The 17,050-nt window shown below is 45.2% G+C and overlaps 1 protein-coding gene across 3 annotated transcripts in view; it reads right to left on the reverse strand.

Annotated features, from left to right (window-relative positions):
• The window catches only part of LOC126988642 (PH-interacting protein-like), a 47,288-nt gene that overhangs the window by 5,279 nt on the left and 24,959 nt on the right, over positions 1-17,050 (reverse strand). For 2 of the 3 annotated variants that reach the window (XM_050847010.1, XM_050847009.1), the window contains exons 15-24: positions 16,469-16,824; positions 15,024-15,338; positions 13,693-13,938; positions 12,459-12,666; positions 11,682-11,855; positions 9,475-9,722; positions 8,353-8,504; positions 6,441-6,683; positions 5,416-5,596; positions 3,451-3,808 (exon numbers count right to left, since the gene is read on the reverse strand). In XM_050847010.1, coding sequence (XP_050702967.1) covers positions 3,451-3,808; positions 5,416-5,596; positions 6,441-6,683; positions 8,353-8,504; positions 9,475-9,722; positions 11,682-11,855; positions 12,459-12,666; positions 13,693-13,938; positions 15,024-15,338; positions 16,469-16,824 — 2,481 coding nt within the window. The remainder of the gene's footprint in view (positions 1-3,450; positions 3,809-5,415; positions 5,597-6,440; positions 6,684-8,352; positions 8,505-9,474; positions 9,723-11,681; positions 11,856-12,458; positions 12,667-13,692; positions 13,939-15,023; positions 15,339-16,468; positions 16,825-17,050) is intronic. The other variant, XM_050847013.1, reaches the window with a different exon arrangement.

Below are 17,050 nucleotides of genomic sequence, written 5' to 3' on the forward strand. Positions count from 1 at the left end.
ATAAAAGGACAATTAGTATGGGTTTCAGAAGCTGTGTTACGTTGTTTTCAGGAATAACTTAATAATGACACATCGAAAAAGATGATAACTGGCAGAACGTGTTTCAGATTTTGCCGTAAATTATCCAATATGTTTAAAAATTTAATATGTGGATAATAAATTAATGATAGTTGAAATGAGCTGTGTATATCCCTTTACAGCTCCGCTAAGGCAAAATTGTAAATATCCTTTCACCTACTCAGTTTGTTGAAAATGTCCAAAATTAATCCTCTTGTTCATGAAAGTACAAAAACAAGGAACTTTTAAAAATGTTGAGATACCACCGGAGGAATGCTCATGATCAATATGATATGATATGAATGCAAAAATGAGGGAAACTGATTATTGTGAAACGCAGAAATATCCATGAATGAGGGTTGAGCAGGCTAGGAAAACACTGATATCCTGATGTGGTCACGCAGGGCACAGGTTCCTATCTGAAGATACTACCAGAGGAATGCTCATGATCAATATGATATGATATGAATGCAAAAATGAGGGAAACTGATAATTGTGAGTACTGAAGAAATATCCATGAATGAGGGTTGAGCAGGCTAGGAATACACTGATATCCTGATGTGGTCAATGCAGGGGACAGGTTCCTATCTGACGTGGTTTAGGGGGCATATTAAATTGAGCTACAGGAATGCAAAGAAACTTGACTATAAATGAAATACAGACTCAAGTGTGCCCTCAAGAACTGAAGACATACAGGGCATATTAAATTGAGCTACAGGAATGCAAAGAAAGTTAACTATAAATGAAATACAGACTCAAGTGTGCCCTCAAGAACTGAATAAGGCAAGTATGTGAAACTCCAATAGAAATTATGAAGCAGCAAACAGGAGGGGGCTACAGTGCTTGCAACCTTTATCAAAATAGCCTTGGGGTTAAAACAAAGCCTTGCTATTGCAGACGTTGAAATAGCAATCCGTAACATCTGCAATGGTTTAAGTACGCTGAATGTGGGACGATCATGTCAACGGATATAACATGAAAGTGCTTAGAATTTCAGTTGCAAATATTCTAAACGGAGCCCCACTTTTAATTTAGAAAAGGGGCGAGAGAAAAAAAAACCATGCAACAAGTTCTTGAAAAAGCAAACAAAAATACCAAGCACACTTTACGGTTGCAAAAGATTCTTGATACAACACTCCTGAAAAATCTTAATTACATGAAGGAGGGAATACAGGCTGTTCAGAAGTTAAATAGTGAAGGGATGGGAAGTGACGGTGATTGATCCTTGCATAAAAAAATTGGACAGCAGAGATACGCTTGTGTAGAGAGTCCTAAGCAACAGAGGTTCATGCAGCTTGTAAATTCCCAAGACTGTTAATCAGGAAGTTGGACAGCATAGAGATAAGCCTGCATAGAAAGTCCTAAGCAACAGAGGTTCACGCAGCTTGTAAATTCCCAAGACTGTTAATCAGGAAGTTGGATAGCATAGAGATAAGCCTGCATAGAAAGACCTTAGCAACAGAGGTTCATGCAGCTTGTAAATTCCCAAGACAATCAGGAAGTTGGTCAGCACAGAGATAAGCCTGCATAGAAGGTCCTTAGCAACAGAGGTTCACGCAGCTTGTAAATTCCCAAGACTGTTAATCAGGAAGTTGGATAGCATAGAGATAAGCCTGCATAGAAAGACCTTAGCAACAGAGGTTCATGCAGCTTGTAAATTCCCAAGACTGTTAATCAGGAAGTTGGTCAGCATAGAGATAAGCCTGCATAGAAAGACCTTAGCAACAGAGGTTCACGCAGCTTGTAAATTCCCAAGACTGTTAATCAGGAAGTTGGATAGCATAGAGATAAGCCTGCATAGAAAGACCTTAGCAACAGAGGTTATGCAGCTTGTAAATTCCCAAGACTGTTAATCAGGAAGTTGGACACCACAGAGATAAGCCTGCATAGAGAGACCTTAGCAACAGAGGTTCATGCAGCTAGCAAATTCCCAAGACTGTTAAGCATGAAAATAGCATTAATAAGCAGCATGTTTCACAATATTGGCCTGCAGTTAATTTTGAAGATGGCCGAGATCATTCAGTTTGTCAGTATTTTTATCAGGAAAGGACCGAACCACCTTACAACTCCTTTTTGAGCCATGAAAAGGTCCAAATAACCCAATATTTGGAATACAGAGGTCCACTTTATAGAGGGCTTACTATATACAGTAATCAAATTAACCTGAAAACATCTTTGTGTTAATATTTTAAACGGATTAACTTGGGGATACGGAACCCCAGTACTCAAACCAAATTTGTTTCAAGGCTGGAGGCTGCAGAACGCTTAACCTCAGACCTTACTATTATTTCCGATTGGGGTAAAATAAACCTTGAATGAGCGACTTGGTGGCATGAAGCCCAGTACAATAGAGGTTAATCCAATAACACACACACACACACACACACACACACACACACACACAGAGAGAAAGAGAGAGAGATTCATCCATACATGCATTTGAGCGAGTTGTTGAGGGAAGCATACATCAAGGTGAATTAGTATCAATGAAGCCGCAGAGAATAAAGGAAAAGAAGCATAACAGAGATGGTGATAACTTGGAAATATTTTAGTGAGAAGGAAACTACCCTAGCAATATTTCAGATGTGTGGTGGAGGCAATACAACCCTACTTCACCACAGGACAACCACACCTCACACTGAGCTTAACCAATGCCCACTGAATACCCCGATTTTCCCCTTCCATCCCTGTGAACCTTAGCCAATGTAGTCCACAGGGGTTCTATGGACGATCGTACCATAATACTAAGTAAATAGCTTAAATTAGTATATAGTATTAAAAATTATTAAGTAATTTAGTTCATGCAGTTAATGCTTACATGTAATTCTGTAAAGAGATCAATTGGTCATTTCAAAACTGATCTTAAGTCGAATGAGGGGTCATGCATCTTGCCCCGCCCTGTGCCTTGCTCCCATCGGCACACACGTTCACGTTTAGTTTATAGTCCAACCAAATTGTCGAGTCCGTTTGGGCTTAGGCTCCCGCGGGTCCACTTCTCCCCTCTGCTCTGCCACACAGTCCAAACACCTATTTTCTCCTATCCTATGTTACTTTTACCTTACATATGAGAGGAGGAGATATGTGTTGGGACTATGTGGCAAAGCAAGGGAGAAATGGACCCGTGGGAGCCTCCGCCCAAACAGACTCAACAATTTGGTTTCACTACAGGTGATCAACATTTCCTGCTAAGCTCCTGAATGTGTTAGTCAATTTTGGCAGTGGTAGAGGTGATGGTGAGTGTGGTGCAGGGGTGGTGGTGTCTGTGAGCTACCTCTGGCCAGCACCACAGGCCAGCCAGCCCCTCCAGCAGGCAGGCAGCAAGCACCATACAGCATTTCTGGCTCTCAGCGGCCCCATCCACCAAGGTCAGCAGCATTCAGCAGCCCCACGTACTTTTGGGGCGAGAGGTGGTTGGCCTGCTGGGTCCAGTCACTCTGCTCAGGCTGGTTGTTTTGCTGGGTCCAGCGCCTTTCTTGGCGGGGGCAAGTGCTGGCGGGGCTGGCGGGGCAGGCAACCTTCTGGGGGTGTCGGTGGGCATGAAGGCAGGGGGTGCCCTCTGGGAGGTGGCTGGAGGCTGGGAGGGGCCGGCCCGCCCACTGCTCACTTTGGGGGCAGGAGGGGCAGCTTTTCGTTTGGCCGGGCGGGGCGTAGCCTTAGAAGGATTGCGCTTACCTTTAGACTTGTGACTGGACAAAACGGACTTAATCTGGTCCTCAAAGTAAGCCTCCAGACGAAGAGTCATTGAGTAGATCTGAAATAAACATACAATTGGAATGATATGAAGTTGATACAAGAGTTGGGTAACCTTACAATCGGCTATAATTGACGGTGCTTGTTATTGATGCCTGCTTATTACTGACACTGATGTCTGTTTACTATGCGTAGGCTAACATACAGCATCCACGAAATCGGACACGTCGGTGACAGCAGGTTCCCAGGACACGATAATGCTCATTTCAGACTCGGGTGAACCGACTATAGTTGAGATAGTGCCGGAAGTTAGTTATCTATTGCTATCGTAGTGTTGAGTAATGCAGAGAAACAAAAAAGGGAAGCTGAAAGTTTTGGAAAGTTTGGTTTAGTCGGCGCAACATCTGTGGTCATATGCCGGAGAGAGACAGAAGGGGAAGGAATTATAGAAGGGAACAGTTGGAAAGTTTGGTTTAGTCGGCGCAACATCTGTGGTCATATGCCGGAGAGAGACAGAAGGGGAAGGAATTATAGGAGAAGGGAACAGACCCCAGGAGACGGGACACAACCCCCGATTAATACCTGGTACCCATTCACTGTTGGGTGGACAGGGGCGTAAGGTATCGGAAAAGCCGCCAAAATTTTTCCACTCCACCCAGGAATCGAACCCGGGCTCTCTCGGCTGTGAGGCGAGTGTGCTAACCACTGCACCACGAAGCCCCCCAAGGGAAGCTGATGAGGGAAAAATACTTTGATTATATTGTCCAGAAGGGCTATGTGTGTACAGCCGCCCCCATATATGAGACTGAGATGCATACTCTATACAAGGGCAGACAAGGCTTTTGTGTATGATTTGCATTTGGGAGGGAAAAAAGAATTGCTGGAGATGATGCAAAACGCTGAACCTCGAGGAAGCTGATTAAGCGAGAGATGAAATGTGAAGTTTACAATTAAGATTTTGAGTTGGACAGATTGGGAATGTTTAATCCGATAGCAGCGATCGGCCAAGTTTGTGGCTTTACCGTGTAGCAGCGATCGGCCAAGTTTGTGGCTTTACCGTGTAGCAGCAACGGGCCAAGTTTGTGGCTTTACCGTGTAGCAGCGACGGGCCAAATTTGTGCCATGATATAAACCCCCAAAATAGATGATACATAATCTGATCACAAATGCTTTGATATATATTATGAAATGGTTTGTGTGAGGGGTGATTTTTTCTCATTTTTCTCGCTTAGAGGGACCATTAAGAAACATGATCCCCGCTGCTACCGGGTTAAGAGAGAGATGAAATATGAAGCTTACAATTAAGATTTTGAGTTGGACAGATTGGGAATGTTTAGTGTAAAAGAAAGGGACAGCTGATGGCAGGGTCAGAGGTTAAGCTGTCCTGAAGACCAGCCATCAACCCGGACTCTAGCGGAAACCGTCCAAGTGAATCAAGGAGGAGTTCCGGGGGGCAGCATGAGCCAAGAGAAGATGGCGCCACTATAAACACTTGCCTGCACCATGATGGGCTGGGGTCAAACACCATCCAGGCCCCTCAAGCAAGCCTATCAGCACTATAGGCATAGACGTAAAAAAAAGTAATAAATAAATAAATGAAAATAATAATAATAATAATAATAAAACAAATATTTGAGTAAAGTACTTATGGATTAACAGTCTACTAACCCTGGATCTCTTGTTGGTGTTGTAATTCTTGGAGTTCGTAAAGATGAGTCTCATGTCCTTTGCAAAGTCATGTGGCGCAGCGTAACCATTCGCGGAGAGTTCTTCCCTCACCGTGGTCAAGTCCATGGGCACGTCTATCACTTGGCTATAATCGGGGTAACGCTCCAGGTCGACCGGGTACCTGTGGAAGCAATGACCTCTGAGGAACTGGACATTAAGGTCGGGATTATAAGATACTTTCGGTTCTCACATCAACTATTTATAAAGGTCAAAAACAGGGTCAGTCGAGTCCTAATGAGTGTTTCTTTAGGTTCACGGTACAGAGGAAGGGTCACACTACCACCAGGGTCATAAAACTACTCCTGGAAATGCCCCAAACTCTTACATAAGCCTTGTCAAATATGTGATCTAGGGCACCGAAATGTCTAGTAATGAGTCCCTACATATGATGGATTTATACATAAGATTTATAGTGATGTGCAACCAAATATTTAGACTAAAAGCTCAATTTCTACAAACATCTCTCAATCTAGCATGAGTTTCACCTGTCAATCGCAACACTTTCAGCTAACTCCTCCTTCAGTGTGATCCAGTCAACTCACAACGACAGTCAGTAACAGAATAACAAGTAGAAAGTTTGGAAAGTTTCGTTTAGTCGGCGCAACATCTGTGGTCATATGCCGGAGAGACACAGAAGGGGAAGGAATTATAGGAAAAGTTGGAAAGTTTCGTTTAGTCGGCGCAACATCTGTGGTCATATGCCGGAGAGAGACAGAAGGGGAAGGAATTATAGGAGAAGGGAACAGACCCCAGGAGACGGGACACAACCCCCGATTAATACCTGGCACCCATTCACTGCTGGGTGGACAGGGGCGTAGGGTATCGGAAAAGCCGCCCAAATTTTTCCACTCCGCCTTGGAATCGAACCCTGGCTCTCTCGGTTGTGAGCCGAGTGTGCTAACCACTGCACCGCGAAGCCCCCTACTATGCTTTGACATATCTCTAACAAACTCAAGTTCCCTTACCTGAATGGCATGGAGTCCTCTCTTTCAAATATACTCCTGAGAAGATCCTTGCACATCTGTTGCCAAGAACGATTGTCCTGGCTAGCTTGTCCTCTGCTTTTTGTTGCCCCTCTATTGGCCCTGCTGGTCCCAGGTGGGCTGCTGCCTTCAGGGTCATCGAGACTGTTGTCACTGTGGTCTGGTGACAAGTAGTTGGCTTGCAGCTCATGGTACAAGTTGGTTGGGTCAATGCACGTTCCATCCCTGGGGAGAAAAGAACATGACAGAAATAGTAATGGAACAAGAGATAAGTAAAATTAGTTGATCTAAATTGCAGAAGAGAAGGGAAGGGAAGATAAGTGAAGGGAAGAGAAGGGAAGGGAAGGAAAGAGAAGTGAAGGGAAGGGAAGAGAAGGGAAGGGAAGGAAAGAGAAGTGAAGGGAAGGGAAGGGAAGGGAAGTGAAGGGAAGGTAAGAGAAGGGAAGGGAAGAGAAGGGAAGAGAAGGGAAGGGAAGGGAAGAGAAGAGAAGGGAAGAGAAGGGAAGGGAAGGGAAGGAAAGAGAAGTGAAGGGAAGGGAAGAGAAGGGAAGAGAAGGGAAGGGAAGGGAAGAGAAGGGAAGGGAAGGGAAGAGAAGGGAAGAGAAGGGAAGGGGAAGGGAAGTGAAGGGAAGGGAAGGGAAGGGGAAGGGAAGGGAAGGGAAGGGAAGGAAAGGGGAAGAGAAGGGAAGGGAAGGGAAGGGAATAGCATGGAAGGGAAGAGAAGAGAAGGGAAGGGAAGGGAAGGAAGTGAAGAGAAGTGAAGGAAGGAAGGGAAGAGAAGTGAAGGAAGGGAAGAGAAGGGAAGAGAAGGAAGGGAAGAAGAGAAGTGAAGGAAGGGAAGAGAAGGGAAGGGGAAGGGAAGAGAAGGGAAGGGGAAGGGAAGAGAAGAGAAGGGAAGGGAAGGGAAGAGAAGGGAAGGGAAGGGAAGAGAAGGGAAGGGGAAGGGAAGAGAAGGAAAGGGGAAGAGAAGAGAAGGAAAGGGGAAGGGAAGAGAAGGAAAGGGGAAGGGAAGAGAAGGGAAGAGAAGGGAAGGGGAAGAGAAGAGAAGGAAAGGGGAAGGGAAGAGACCTTGATTTTAGCACATCTGAGGAGGCACCTAATGTATCACTCACTGCCAGACCTCATCCCCACACAGAGCTGCTTGATACTGGTCGGTCCAGGAGGGGTTAAGGGATAGGATAAAACAAAGAATGCTGAGAAAAATTATCCAAAATCCAAAACATGCAACTGAAATGGACGCAACACCTATATCCTGCTTAGTAAGGAGTTTGTATAAGAGCTGATAACAAAGGAGATTTTTTTTTCTTCCTTTTTTAACCCAGTAGCAGCGGGGATCATGTTTCTTAATGGTCCCTCCAAGCGAGAAAAATGAGAAAAAAATCACCCCTCACACAAACCACTTCATAATATATATCAAAGCATTTGTGATCAGTTTATGTATCATCTATTTTTGGGGGGTTTATATCATGGCACAAATTTGGCCCGTCGCTGCTACATGGTAAAGCCACAAATTTGGCCCATCACTGCTACATGGTAAAGCCACAAATTTGGCCCGTCGCTGCTACACGGTAAAGCCACAAATTTGGCCCGTCACTGCTACATGGTAAAGCCACAAATTTGGCCCATCGCTGCTACATGGTAAAGCCACAAATTTGGCCCATCACTGCTACATGGTAAAGCCACAAATTTGGCCCGTCACTGCTACATGGTAAAGCCACAAATTTGGCCCATCACTGCTACATGGTAAAGCCACAAATTTGGCCCATCACTGCTACATGGTAAAGCCACAAATTTGGCCCGTCACTGCTACACGGTAAAGCCACAAATTTGGCCCGTCGTTGCTACCGGGTTAAGTTGGGGAAGCAGTAACTAAGTAAGTACAAAGCTAACTTACTTGATCAGCTTAAGACACAGTTCGGTGACTATCCTAGCATGGCGGACAATGTTGCTGCCCTTCTGGTTAAACTTTTCTGTGTTGGTGGCAATGTAGCGGACATCAAACTGCACGGCATTGATCCTTCTGTAGAACCGGTTATCCAAACGGCTCTGAAATTTAAGAGAAAAGAAGAAAATTGAACATTGTGATGGCTCATGTTTCCTGAATTAAATACAGAGATCAACCTTAGAAGACTGAAATTCGTGAGTCAGATGAGAAAAGAGCCTAACAGAATATCATCTATCTATCTATCTATCTATCTATTCTATTGTTATCTCTGGTGCCCTGTTCGGGTATACACACACACACACACACACACACACACACACACACACACACACACAAAGATTCATGAAAAAAAATGAAGAAAAATATCTGGGAGTGATCCTAACATACAATTAAGTTATCCTTTGGAAAACATATAGACCGGATACCTGGGGAAACATACAATCTTCTTAGAAACATAAAAGCAGCATTTGCATATTTAGATGAAGAAATGGCGATGAAACTAGTAACATTGATGATACGTCCAAGACTGGAATATGCAGCATCAGTGTGGTCACCCAGATTCAAGAAAGAAATTAGAAAGTTGGAAAGAATACAAAGAACAGCGACTAAATTACCAGAAACTGAGAGAACATACTTATGAAGAAAGACTGGAGACATTGGGACTAACAACACTGGGGAGCAGAAGAGAGAGAGGGGACCTAATAGCACTGTACAGGACACAAGAGGGATTGGAGAAATTGGACAGGGAAGACCTAGTGGAACGTGACAGAAGTGTGACAAGAGGCAATGGTAAGAAACTGAAGAAGAGCGACTGTAGGAGAGACATCAAGAAATACAGTTTTCCATACAGAAGCATAACATGGAACGGACTTGCCGAGGAGACTGTGTGTGTAAAAACTCATGAATTTAAAGCCAAACTGGATGATGAGCCTTATGGAGACGGGACAGCACAAGCCCAGAACAGCTCTTTTCCTGTATTTCACAACTAGGTAAATACACACACACACACACACACACACACACACACACACACACACACTCTTTCCCTCTCTCTCTCTCTCTCGTCTTTACCTTGATGGTGGTTAGATCCATTGGGTAGTCAATGATAAGGGCATACATGGGGTACACATTGAGGTCCACAGGCACTAGGAAGGGCTCCGCTATGGCCAAGCTCATGATCTGAGAGAGACCGTGGGATATCCTGTCACACTCCAGGTCAGGATCCCGGCCGACCCACTCCTCACTTTGTGGCGTGTAGAGCAGCTCTTCCATCTCCTCTTTCTTGACGGCCACACTTCCGCCACACTCCACACTCTCCACTGGGGGGAAAAAGAACTACATTAATTTGATTTTTTTCTCAGTAACGGGACAAATTTGTGGCTTTACCGTGTAGCAGCGACGGGACAAATTTGTGGCTTTACCGTGTAGCAGCGATGGGACAAATTTGTGGCTTTACCGTGTAGCAGCGATGGGACAAATTTGTGGCTTTACCGTGTAGCAGCGATGGGACAAATTTGTGGCTTTACCGTGTAGCAGTGATGGGACAAATTTGTGGCTTTACCGTGTAGCAGCGATGGGACAAATTTGTGGCTTTACCGTGTAGCAGCGATGGGACAAATTTGTGGCTTTACCGTGTAGCAGCGATGGGACAAATTTGTGGCTTTACCGTGTAGCAGCGACGGGACAAATTTGTGCCATGATATAAACCCCCAAAATAGATGATACATAATCTGATCACAAATGCTTTGATATATATTATGAAATGGTTTGTGTGAGGGGTGATTTTTTTCTCATTTTTCTCGCTTGGAGGGACCATTAAGAAACATGATCCCCGCTGCTACTGGGTTAAGTAAATGAACTAAAATTTTGATTACAATTAACTGTAAAATTTGTTGTGTGAATCTGTAAGGTCAATTTTAATGTGACAAACAGCTTTCCTATTTCTGAGTTAGGATCTTTCACACTGTTATATAGTAAATAGTTATAGATCAAGAGGACATGATTATAAGGTTGGTTGATATTCTATGAGTAGGTTATTTTGAAGGAAAGTTGGAAAGTTTCGTTAAGTCGGCGCAACATCTGTGGTCATATGCCGGAGAGAGACAGAAGGGGAAGGAATTACAGGAGAAGGGAACAGACCCCAGGAGACGGGACACAACATCTGTGGTCATATGCCGGAGAGAGACAGAAGGGGAAGGAATTATAGGAGAAGGGAACAGACCCCAGGAGATGGGACGCAACATCTGTGGTCATATGCCGGAGAGAGACAGAAGGGGAAGGAATTATAGGAGAAGGGAACAGACCCCAGGAGACGGGACACAACATCTGTGGTCATATGCCGGAGAGAGACAGATGCGGAAGGAATTATAGGAGAAGGGAACAGACCCCAGGAGACGGGACACGACCCCCGATTAATACCTGGTACCTATTCACTGCTGGGTGGACAGGGGCGTAGGGTATCGGAAAAGGAAAAGTTGGAAAGTTTCTAGTGGGTGCAACATCTGTGGTCATATGCGGAGAGAGACAGAAGGGAAGGAATTACAGGAGAAGGAACAGACCCCAGGAGACAGGACACAACATCTGTGGTCATATGCCGGAGAGAGACAGAAGGAGAAGGGAACAGACCCCAGGAGACAGGACACAACATCTGTGGTCATATGCGGAGAGAGACAGAAGGGAAGGAATTATAGGAGAAGGGAACAGACCCCAGGAGACGGGACACAACATCTGTGGTCATATGCCGTAGAGAGACAGAAGGGGAAGCAATTATAGTAGAAGGAACAGACCCCAGGAGACGGGACACAACATCTGTGGTCATATGCCGGAGAGAGACAGAAGGGGAAGGAATTATAGAAGGGAACAGACCCCAGGAGACGGGACACAACATCTGTGGTCATATGCCGGAGAGAGACAAAAGGGGAAGGAATTATAGAAGGGAACAGACCCCAGGAGACGGGACACAACCCCCGATTAATACCTGGTACCCATTCACTGCTGGGTGGACAGGGGCGTAGGGTATCGGAAAAGTTATTTTGAAGGAGGAAGACACTTAGATAGGTATTCTTAGACACTTTCCCTTCTCATATCAACTATTTCTAAAGGTCAAAGAGAGGATCAATCAGGTTCTAATGGGTGTTTCTTTAGGTTCATGGTACAGAAGAAGGGTCAGACTAACACCAGGGTCTTAAAACTACCCCTGGAAATGTTCAAAACTCCTATGAAAGCCTTGTCAAATATGTGAACTTTGGAGACAAAATGTTTAGTAATAAGACACTCACTGTTTTCGTCAATCAGCTCCATGTCCCAAGGGCTGAGTCGCTCCCTCTCTCCATTGTCCCACAGAACACGGTAACACATGAACAAGGAGTCCTGGAATTCCGCAAGGTGAGGCTCCTGGTTCTCGACGGTGCCCAGCCACCAAGCGTCGTCAATGATGCAGCGAAACCTCTCTCCTGCACAAATACGAGAGGGGGATATTTAGCACATTTGCAAGTCTATGGAAGGATGCACAGAATATTTATAACTCATACATGGAAATACTAACTGAAATAAAGACTTTAACCCAGTAGCAGCGACGGGCCAAATTTGTGGCTTTACCGTGTAGCAGCGACGGGCCAAATTTGTGGCTTTACCGTGTAGCAGCGATGGGCCAAATTTGTGGCTTTACCATGTAGCAGTGACGGGCCAAATTTGTGGCTTTACCATGTAGCAGTGACGGGCCAAATTTGTGGCTTTACCGTGTAGCAGCGACGGGCCAAATTTGTGGCTTTACCGTGTAGCAGCGATGGGCCAAATTTGTGCCATGATTTAAACCCCCCAAAATAGATGATACATAATCTGATCACAAATGCTTTGATATATATTATGAAATGGTTTGTGTGAGGGGTGATTTTTTCTCATTTTTCTCGCTTAGAGGGACCATTAAGAAACATGATCCCTGCTGCTACCGGGTTAATGTACTCTCAAAAATTGTTTGGAATTACAAATATTTTCAAACCACTGTTGGACAAAATCACAGACAAGGTGAGAAGGAGACCACGGGCACTGATCCTTACCTGGTTGCCAATTCCTGTTAACAGCCACATCATAGGTAGCCTTGAGCACGAGGAAGTCAAGCACATCAGGCATATCGTGGTACTTGATGGTGAAGGCGTCAGAGGTCAGCCGTCCCGTGCCTGGTTCGAGGATTCCTAGCTTGAGGCAGCACAGGCGAGGAGGCTTGATCTCGTACTTCACACCAATGATCTTGACAAACTCCTGGTGCTGAAGAGGAAAAGTTGGAAAGTTTCGTTTAGTCGGCGCAACATCTGTGGTCATATGCCGGAGAGAGACAGAAGGGGGAAGGAATTATAGAAGGGAACAGACCCCAGGAGACAGGACAGAACCCCTGATGAATACCTGGTACCCATTCACTGCTGGGTGGACAGGGGCGTTGGGTATCGGAAAAGGAAAAGTTGGAAAGTTTCGTTTAGTCGGCGCAACATCTGTGGTCATATGCCGGAGAGAGACAGAAGGGGAAGGAATTATAGGAGAAGGGAACAGACCCCAGGAGACAGGACAGAACCCCCGATTAATACCTGGTACCCATTCACTGCTGGGTGGACAGGGGCGTAGGGTATCGGAAAAGCCGCCCAAATTTTTCCACTCCGCCCGGGAATCGAACCCGGGCTCTCTCGGTTGTGAGCCGAGTGTGCTAACCACTGCACCACGAAGCCCCCTGCTGAAGAGGACATAGAGGGATGAATATTATGTATCAAGTATTATGTATCAAGGGATTTGCATGCTTCAGACACAATCCTGGCGCTGAAGAAAGGAGGGAGAAGATGAAATTACGTATATCAAGTATTATGTCATACGGAATGTGCAAGGTTGATAGGACATAGAAACTAGGTTGAAATATCCCATTAAGTACTGTCTATACTTATGCCTAACCATTATGTATCATCTATGCTCACAACTATGACGAACTCTTTCGAGAGGAGGGTATCAGGACACCTCTCCTCCCGAAATTGACCTCTCTTTCGGCCACCTCTTTGGATTCTTTTTTTTAGGAGCAGCGAGTAGCGGGCTTTTTTTTATTATTGTTTCCTTTTTTTGTGCCCTTGAGCTGTCTCCTTTGTTGTAAAAAAAAAACTCTTGAATTATCCTTCTAAGGCCAAGTTTAAGAGGTTGAATTTTAAGTGGACATTTCTTATCTGGGAGTTACTACTACTACTACTACTGTTATTACTACTACTACTACTACTATGGTCATTGTACGGGTTAATAATTCTAGTAATCGAAACTTACCCTTAATTTGTTAGTAGTTCTGTTCCAGGGAAGGTTCCTCTTGTCGATGGTGTACAATTTGCGGTTCATGACAGCCTCCACGTAGAGCATGTGCCCCTGCATGAAATATATCAGCTCGTCACCCATTTGGGGGAAATACGGCGCCTTCTTTGGGAACGTTTCCGTCAGCCACTCGGGGGGACGAAACTCTTCAGGGATCTCGTCTGCGCCTCCACTGATGTCTGCCATGGACTGGACGGGCCCTCGCTGCACCAAGAAGAAGTTGCTTTACCTAAACTACCTCAAGATATCCTGGTTTTATAATAATCAGATAAATCCTTAGTTTATATGAGGCAATGGGGAAAAAGTTGGAAAGTTTCGTTTAGTCGGCGCAACATCTGTGGTCATGCCGGAGAGAGACAGAAGGGGAAGGAATTATAGGAGAAGGGAAAGTTTCGTTTAGTCGGCGCAACATCTGTGGTCATATGCCGGAGAGACAGAATGGGAAGGAATTATAGGAGAAGGGAAAGTTTCGTTTAGTCGGCGCAACATCTGTGGTCATATGCCGGAGAGAGACAGAAGGGGAAGGAATTATAGGAGAAGGGAAAGTTTCGTTTAGTCGGCGCAACATCTGTGGTCATATGCCGGAGAGAGACAGGAGGGGAAGGAATTATAGGAGAAGGGAACAGACCCCAGGAGACGGGACACAACCCCCGATTAATACCTCGTACCCATTCACTGCTGGGTGGACAGGGGCGTAGGGTATCGGAAAAGCCGCCCAAATTTTTCAACTCCGCCCGGGAATCGAACCCGGGCTCTCTCGGTTGTGAGCCGAGTGTGCTAACCACTGCACCACGAAGCTCCCCTGGGCAATGGGGAAGGAATGATGCAAATGCTAAGTTGGCAAATCTGACAAAACACATTCAGAGTTTTGTGTACTAACATCCTAATTGCTCAGCTCCTAACTAAATGATTACCTTAACTTTGACAGAAAACAATGCAAAAGTCTAGGTATTTTCAGAAGCTTAAATGCATATATTTTACGCATCCAACAAGGCTAATATGACAGCCATTCTCTTAACCCGGTAGCAGCGGGGATCATGTTTCTTAATGGTCCCTCCAAGCGAGAAAAATGAGAAAAAAATCACCCCTCACACAAACCATTTCATAATATATATCAAAGCATTTGTGATCAGATTATGTATCATCTATTTTTGGGGGTTTATATCATGGCACAAATTTGGCCCGTCGCTGCTACACGGTAAAGCCACAAATTTGGCCCGTCGCTGCTACACGGTAAAGCCACAAATCTGACCCATCGCTGCTACCGGGTTAAAATCTGTCCCACTCACCTTTCGCTGCACCCTAGGAGAGCCCCACACCTTGGTCTTGTCCTCATCATCATCATCATCATCATCCTCATCATCCTTGGCTCGGTCTTCATCATCTTCACTACTGGCCCTTCGACGCTGCCTCTTCTTAGGATTCTTCTTCTGCTTGTGGGCAGTACGTTTGGGGGGCTCCAGATTAACGCCTGCCTCAGCCGTCCAGTCAGAGTAATCAGTGGACTGTTCCTCTGAGCTGGAAGACTCTTGTAGCTCTTCATTGACCACCTCAGAGCCTGACGAGCTGCCCGAGCTGCTTGAGGCTCCCACCGGCTCTGCATCCTGAGAGGTCAGTTACCGTCATTAATCAATAGCCTTAAATTATGCTACTTGGTACTTAGGGAAATCATGTCAAGAACTAATCACCTATCTGTCAACACCTAATAGAGTGATTGCTATTTAGAACTCTCTTAAAGAATATGACATGTTGAAGGTCTATATCTGTACTGTTCATGCAAAATACTCTGCCTTGTACGTTAAGTTGAACAAGGATGATGAGACTGCTCTCGGCCAGTCAACCAACAAACCCCAGTCCCTGAAAATCTACAAGTCGCTCTTACTTTTAAGAAATACTGATTCACCTCATTGAAAAGCTGGTAAGGAGAGGACTGAGAAATGAAAGCTTCTAACAACAATGAAAAGTTTCGTTTAGTCCGCGCAACATCTGTGGTCATATGCCGGAGAGAGACAGAAGGGGAAGGAATTATAGGAGAAGGGAACAGACCCCAGGAGACAGGGCACAACCCCCGATTAATACCTGGTACCCATTCACTGCTGGGTGGACAGGGGCGTAGGGTATCGGAAAAGCAGCCCAAACTGTCAATCTATGAGTAGGAGAACACAGAGAGACAGACCACATGTTCCAAGCAATAGCCAGGAAGTCAAGCATTTGTTTTGAGTGCTTCTTATTATCCCTGACCTAATATGCCTTCCTTCATTTCCCTCATAAGTTGTCGCACATTAAGACTTTCTGAATACTAACTAATCCCAGCTCGTGGTTGTGGGCGGGACGCTAACCTCCTTGCAGTTATGATCCATATAATATTTTTATCACCTGATTTTTATAGAAATTCATTAGCAAATGCGTTGTATGGTATGATACACTTAAGCACCTGAAGTTTAAAAAGAAATGGCAGAGGCTTATTGGTGAGGATGCAATAAATATAAGTAATTTCTGAAGGATATTCGCTATCGAGATTAGCAGCAATGGGTGGCTCTGCCTTTGGGGCGTGCAGACACAAGACATTAAGTATTTCCCGGGAGGAGTCTGAGATCCATACACAAGCTCAAGAGCCAGAGAGACAGAGATGAACGCTGATGCAATGTGCAGTTTAGCATATACTCCCCAGCCTTGGTGTCTTTAAGATCAAACAATACTTTATCACTGTAAATAACTCAAGACAGAGACTAACCTCAGAGTCGTGCCTATCGAAAGACTCCATTTCTCTCACAGACCGAGTGGAGTAGGCGTGTGTCTGCTGTTGCTTTTTCTGTTTCTTCTTTTTCCTGTCCGCCTGGCTGTGGTGGTGGTGGTGGTGCATCTGAGGAGAGCGGATTGGTTCTGGCTTTTTCTTGCTTTCCTCCATGAAGAGCTGCATTTCCATTTCTCCCATGACGGTGCGAGCCTCCACGGACTGCTTGATTTCAGATGGCTTTAACCGCCTCACAATGAACCGTCTCTTCCATTTCATGTTGGGGTCACGTTGCCAGTTTCCGGTAGACTGCCGCACCCCTTCCACATCCCCTACCCTCCGCGCCCCTACACGGCCTGCAATGAGAAGTACAACCAATATGAAGGCTTTGGCCATTCACCGCCAGCCAGGAGAAGTTTGTTGTTTGTGGAACCTGAAATGGAGCTTCAAAAGTACAAGAAAAACACTGGACTATTCTCCTCCACCAACAAATATACTAGATGTCAGGTGGTGAGAAAATGGGTATATTGATATTAACCCGCCGTCTGCCAGCGCCGTATATATACGGTCTAACCCTATGCC

This window comes from Eriocheir sinensis, chromosome 6 (genome assembly GCF_024679095.1).
Source record: "Eriocheir sinensis breed Jianghai 21 chromosome 6, ASM2467909v1, whole genome shotgun sequence".
In the NCBI taxonomy this organism is placed as follows: Eukaryota; Metazoa; Arthropoda; class Malacostraca; order Decapoda; family Varunidae; genus Eriocheir; species Eriocheir sinensis.